The 6,516-nt window shown below is 42.8% G+C and overlaps 1 protein-coding gene across 8 annotated transcripts in view; it reads right to left on the bottom strand.

Moving 5' to 3' along the window:
* LOC109523795 (voltage-dependent calcium channel subunit alpha-2/delta-1-like) overlaps positions 1–3,198 on the bottom strand; it is a 35,276-nt gene extending 32,078 nt beyond the window's left edge. For 2 of the 8 annotated variants that reach the window (XR_002169851.1, XM_019883205.1), the window contains exon 1: positions 2,409–2,636. Coding sequence is in view for 7 of the 8 variants with exons in the window: in XM_019883205.1 (XP_019738764.1) it covers positions 2,409–2,488 (80 nt within the window). In the remaining variant the exon portion in view is untranslated. Of the gene's footprint in view, positions 1–2,408; positions 2,639–3,045 lie in introns of those variants that run through there. The other 6 variants (XM_019883206.1, XM_019883203.1, XM_019883202.1 and 3 more) reach the window with 4 other exon arrangements.
* Between the last annotated feature and the right edge of the window lie 3,318 nt (positions 3,199–6,516).

Here is a 6,516-nt window from a genome sequence, read left to right on the forward strand (position 1 = left end):
TAGCCATTCCCCAGGTTGCCGTGGTAACGGAGCGGTGGAAAAAATTCCCCCATGTGCGGCGAGGGGATGTAAGGTACACACATGGGTTGCTTCCCATTAAAATCCGCCATGAGAAACTTTCTGGGCTTACGACATCCCGCCGCCCCTTCGAGGCCGGGCTGGCATCGACGCCCCCTTCCTCAAAGACCGGCGCTCGTCTAAATAAATCCCACCAGGTTGAGACGGGGGCAAAAGGGATTAAAGTGGGAGAGGGAGAATGACTTGCGGTTTGCTAATTCTCGAAAAGAAGTAGATTGAACCTTGTTTCGGACGCAAAAAAATATCAAGTAACCGATTGGGATCGCCTCATCGTTGACTTTGCGTCGCCATCTCCAAAGTGCGGTCAACCTGACCCCACCCTGCCCACCCCTGCTCAATGTTGTTGTGTTCATATAAAGTGCCTCCTCACATTACGGCGGAGATTGCCAGAGACAAGACAGCGAGCAGAGAGGCATGGCTCTTTAGCTGAGCATGAAATCGAGTTAGCCTTAAAAAAAAAAAGACAAAAGTGGGGGGTGGAGAGGGAGGAAGAAGGACAGGATCAGATCTCATTTTGGAGTGAGAATCAATACATACAGAAAGGGGACTATGTCTCTTCTTCTCGTCGTCATGTGTCCTCATCTCCCCAGACCACTGTGTGAATAATCTATGACATCGGGACTTTTCAGAGTGCACCAAGTTAACACATCTGCCTCCGGGCAAGAGAAGAAGACGACGCAAGAGACGAGACGCACAGGAAACCAAGATGTACGTACACTGTGCCGTGCACAATACACGGAACTGGATACAACAGAAGAAATGTAGCCTTTCTCGCTCGAAACACAACAGGTGAACTCACAAAGGGCTGCAGCTATCAAAAAGGTGTAGAATTGAGTAATCTCCCGATTAACGGACAAAAATTGTGGATTATCAAACACGATGTCATGCACATGTGAGGTGCAGGTACTAAATTTGTCCATTTGGGGTCCCCATCCTCACATTTTACTGTAGTATGTGTGAGTTTGAGGCCCGGTGAGTGACGTGGGTGTCAGCAAGTGAGCGGAAAGTTGGCTGGCTGCTAACTGGCTAAACTTGCCGATCGCGATAGTCTCAGGTAGGCTGCTTACGATACGTTACCTTCGTTTCGGCGATGATGCTGCTGTCGTACAGATATCAGCTGTTTTTAAATTAAGAATGTGGCGTGTGACTTCAAGGACATAATACATGTGGAAAAATTATTACTGCGAAGCTTCAAGGCGGAGACTTTGCTTCCGCGGTCCTCTGTAATTGAATTATTCATCATTATTCGATTCATCGTTGCGGCCCTTGACATGATGTTCCTAAAATATAAGAAGGAATAATAAGAGCTGCATCAAAAATACACTTTATATCCAGTTTAACTTCCCAAAATGATTTTATCAATCACATTCATGAACCTGGCCTACATGTCGTGTCAAGCTGTGACCAAAAAGTGTAAATATCCAAGTTCTAAGAATATTTCTAACACCATAGCGGCAGCCATGTTGAGTGCCCCCCTCATGCAACCGAGCCACGGATCAATCCACTTAGCGAAATATACTCTGCAAGTCTGACATCATCGCACTCGGGCCATTAGGCTGAGTGCCACGGTGGCTCACCACCACAAGTGATAAGGAAGAGGGCGGGGCACGGCGAAGAAGACGAACAAGGGCGGCGGCGGCGGCTTGGAATCATCTGTATTTCTTTCTCGTTCTTTCTTTTTCACAAACCTGTTGATTGAACTCATTCTATGATGAACCACAACGACAAAACACACTCGGATGGGTTTGGTGAGGAAGGAGAGCGGATTGTTTATATTCCACTTGTGGAATCGTGTCCCAATAGTTTTGTCCGCATATTGCCAGTTGGGTGTGCGTGTCAAAAATAAAGTGGCTAACGGGGAGGAAAAACCCGCAATGTGTGTCTGTGGGTCCAAATAAACACATGTGCACACATATTTTAAATCACTACAATGTGTATTGGGTTAGGAGGGTCAATAGTCGTTTAAAAAAAGTGTGTGTGTATTAATAAAGTATATAAATTAATTGAAAAAAACACAAGACACATTACTGCACAGATATGTTTACAAAAAAAAATAGTGCAGTGTGTGTATCTGTTCGTGGATCCAAATCAACACACACATTTCACCATAATGCTGTGTAAATATCAGTTATTCACCCACCAACATACCCAAGTTCAGCCCTGGGCAAAAATTCGAAAAAGAGAAATCATATTTCAAAAGTTGGCTGAGAACCCCCCCCCCCCCCCCCATCCCCCCGCCCCTACCATGATGACACGTGTTGCCTTCTTTTAGTGAGAATTCGTAGACCAAAAATTACCAAAACAAAACAAAATGTCACTTTAGTACTCACATGTGCTCGTTGGGGAACTGACCAGTAGACACGCAGGACACGCCGGAGAGCAGCAAAAGTACGCACACGCAATAATCCATCGCGGGTAACGCTGCAAACAAAACAAAAACAAGGAGGAGGAAATAAAAAGGAAAGCAGCTTCACAAATCCACGTCGTCGCGCGTCCTGCTTAGCTGCACTCGTCCACCAAACGTGTGCGCGCACACACAAACACACGCGAGACAAATCTCTCCACACAGCCCGCCCCCCACTCGCACAGCTGATGCTCGTGCCCCCCCCCCCCGTTTTCTTTTTTTAGTGTTACACTGTAAGAAATACAGCACCGTGGGCGTGGACACGTGTTGCATTAATACCCACGCAGAAAATTTATTATACACGAAAACAAAAAAGGTGCCCCCCCCCGCCTCGACAAAAGTGTAAATAAGTGGAATCAACCAGGATTATTTTTATGACAGAAATGTAAAATTTCCAGCAGCTAAGCTAGGCTACATAATGTATTCGTAAAACGTCACTAGTATCACTACCACTATTTAAACGCTTTTAAAGTCTTTAAACGTGCAAATTATTGTCCATTATTACTCAAGAACAAAAAAAAAGAATTCGTTGTGAAATTTATTACGAGAACTAAAATACTTACGGGCTTGTCCTGATTCTTTTTCCTGGGTGATTACTTGTTTCCCCCCCAACGTGCAAAATTTAAGCAAAAAATATATAATTATATGAAAATATACACATTTGCTGTGTATTCAAATAAGTAGAACATTAAAATGTAATACACGAATAGCATTAGTAAAACAAAATGTCATTTCGCACTTTGGAAATCAAAATGGAACATTTATGTGGTACCAGAAAAACTACTATAACCAATCCTAATGTTATTTTATTATTAAATACTCTTCCATAAGCAACTTATCAACCCTTAAAACAACAAACATTCTATTTAGTTTACCACAAAACGCCATTGTACATCTAAAACTAACGTTTAGCTTCCAAGCTAGCATTCAAAGAAATGCCGACATTCTTGTTCCTGTGTGGTCACTTGTTGCTTGGCAGAATTGGTGGGTGGAGTCAATCAATGTCGACGCGTAAGCGGCTGTTCACATCTTTGACAAGCGAAATATAAAGCACAATGTTCAACATGTATAGCATTTAAACCAACCAAATAAACTATCGAATCTCCCTCTTGGGACTGAAATATATATTTTTTAAAAGTTAATTTTACTTTTAGCAGTTACAAGTCGACCTTGTTGAGCGTAGTTTCTCAAAGCTCGATGTGAGCATGCATACTAAAGATAAGACGTGTGTTTGTGAATGAATGCGCAATGATCGTCTTTTTGTGTGTGCCTGGGCCTGCAAGCAGGTGCATCCTTGTCACCAGCCTCCAACTCCACCCACCTGTCCAGGGAATTGCCCAGCTTCTGTCGCCATAGCAACGCCTCCACAGTCTCCACGCCAACTCTTCACAGCTGAGCCACACCGTTGTTGTTGTTGCTTTTTATTAAGATAGTCCAATTATGAGTAGTGATCAAGAAAAAAAAGTCAACATAAAGTCAGTTACAATTTCACGACAACATAAGAGCAGCAGTCAGCAGTGAGTGCCCGCAATCAGAGCTTTTTGATATTTTTAAATGTGAGCATAAACTGCATTCTGGGATCATTTTAGGAGTCTCTGTGGGGGGGAAAAATGTCAACAAGCATTATCAGAGTGCATCCTGGGTGAGGGCTTGACATATCCTGGCTCTCAAATCGGATTCTTGGCCCAAAATAACCTAAATGTGGTTTCCCAGCATCGAGTTTAGTGGGTGCAAGCATTCAAATACATTTAAGGGAAAAAAAATATTTTAACTGGGTAAAAACTGTCTAAAAAAAATCGTCATATTTAGAAATGGGGAAATTCTTATGTTCAGATGCTGTCTGGTTTTTGACATATTGCACGTGACACTCTCAGTGTTGACTTGATCGCTATCAAACACGGACATTTTGGAGGTCACCTTAAAAAAAAAAAAAAAAAAAAAGGAGCCAGAATTCAGCTTCCAATCTTTGAGGTGTCACCTCGTTCACATGTAGGCGATAGCGAGCGCCCGTGTGTGATATGACGTCTCGTCTCAGGACGTCGCTGGCCTCACTCGGCCTTCGCTCGGTCCTGCCTGCTGACTGATCGCATTACGGTGAGGCCGAGACGTGTTGTCAGGAGCAGAAAGTTCGGGCCGGCCGGCGGCGTCCAGTGACAAGAAGCCGGCTCACAAGAGGGGGGAGACATTGGAGGCAATTGGACGTGAAGGCTCAGTGCCATCATCAATGCTAGCTTCGGGATGGTAAAAGGAAAAGGAAACCATCAGTTGGCGTCCATTTTGGCTTGAACCTAAAAGATGAAAGACCGGTTTGATTGTCGTCATTGTTATGATTTGAAACTCTAAGGAAGATTTTCAAAGTTTCTTTAGGGTTTATCTGTTCTTCAAGTGATATTGAATCGAGAGAATGTTACTCTTGCGTTTTCACGTAGCATCTTGAAAGGCAATGGAGAACAAACATCTTCAGAAGTGCAGATCAGAAGAATCAATCAGAGAGAAAGAAGCACTAAAAGGATGAATGACAACGTAGCAGACATAAAAGAAAAGACAGAACAGAGATAAGAGGTTCTTTCATCCAGCCTTGAGTGTTTTATTTGCATATCTCAATGTCAAAATGACCTCCAGAGATGAGCCTATGCGAATGTTTTGGAGTTTAGGCCCCATAGGAGAGGTCATTTCATGGAATTTCAATTGGTGGTTCGGAATTACATCTGAAGAGTCCAACAGGTGCTGGCTGACACAAATAAAGCATGTTGAGAGGTCTCAAAAAAAATAAAAATAATGGACACACACCCACATACGAAGTTCTTTCACCCTCTGCTGGTAGAACTCTAGAAGTGCAAGTGTGCTCGGGAGATACCATTTGGTCCAGGGGGGTAGTGTTATCTTCATGGTGATGATCATAAATTCTGTAAAGATTTTGCAGGGTGAAGCTCATTGGAATGCTTGGATGAAGACAGAATTTTGACTTTGTTTTAGGTTTCTTTTGTCTTACCTCTATTTGAAGGCGCAGGTCAGAGATCGAAAAAAATCGTGTGCGGTGAACCAACCTGGTTTCCCCACGTTCGAACGGAAAACTACTTGGCGCCATCTTTTGGTCAACTCCAGGTACCTCATCTCTGTGAACTTATGCCATGGAAGAACTACGAACCCGACCTCTAAACGCCTGATAAAACGGAAATCTCACCCGAATCCTCTGAAGAATTTGAACGCCAAACCTGTTGATTATCCTTAAATCCACCCGGAAAATAACAACGCAACAAACCCTCATTTGTACTCATATTTAATATTTAGACATGGGGCGGGCAACAGCCATTTTTTTACAGCACAATTTGCATAATTTATCAATACCTCCTTGTATACAATCACAAAAAACATGACAGTATAGATGTTTTTTTTCTGTTTACTTACAAGTGCGGAAGGGGGAGAACCGGACAATCATCTTTGTACAGTCAGCATATATTATCCATAAATATCCCCACCCAAACCCATAACATTATGTTCTAGATCCTTCTCTACATGTCATTCTCTCTCTTTTTTTTTAATGTATTAATAATCATAATCTGGACACAAAAATAGTATGAGCCACCAAGGGAACATGCAACATCCAGTGTGAGCACATTGACAATTCTCCTGCGACTACTCGAGCTGTCCAGGTGTGTGTGTGTGTGTGTGTGTGTGTGTGTGTGTGTGTGTGTGTGCATGTGCGCGTGGTTAGTAAACACTCTACTGTACATTGACCGAGAAAAAAAATCAAATGACCGCACATTTGGTCTTTTTTATGGGACTTTTTTTTTTGTCCTTTAAAAGACCTATTGCTCCCAAAGCCTGGTGTATTTAAAAAAAGATGGTGTATTTACACGCTTAAAGGTGTGTGTGTGTGTGTGGGGGGGGGGGGTTGATATTCCTAATGACATGCATTGGGATTGAAAATAAAAATGATCATGATCATTTTAAAGACGTACACTCACGGCGACCTAAAAATCAGTAATTATCTTTTTGGTCACTGCTGGAAATGTAACGAGAAAATACGGGGA

This window comes from Hippocampus comes, unplaced genomic scaffold (genome assembly GCF_001891065.2).
Source record: "Hippocampus comes isolate QL1 unplaced genomic scaffold, H_comes_QL1_v1.1 scaffold38, whole genome shotgun sequence".
Lineage (NCBI taxonomy): Eukaryota > Metazoa > Chordata > Actinopteri > Syngnathiformes > Syngnathidae > Hippocampus > Hippocampus comes.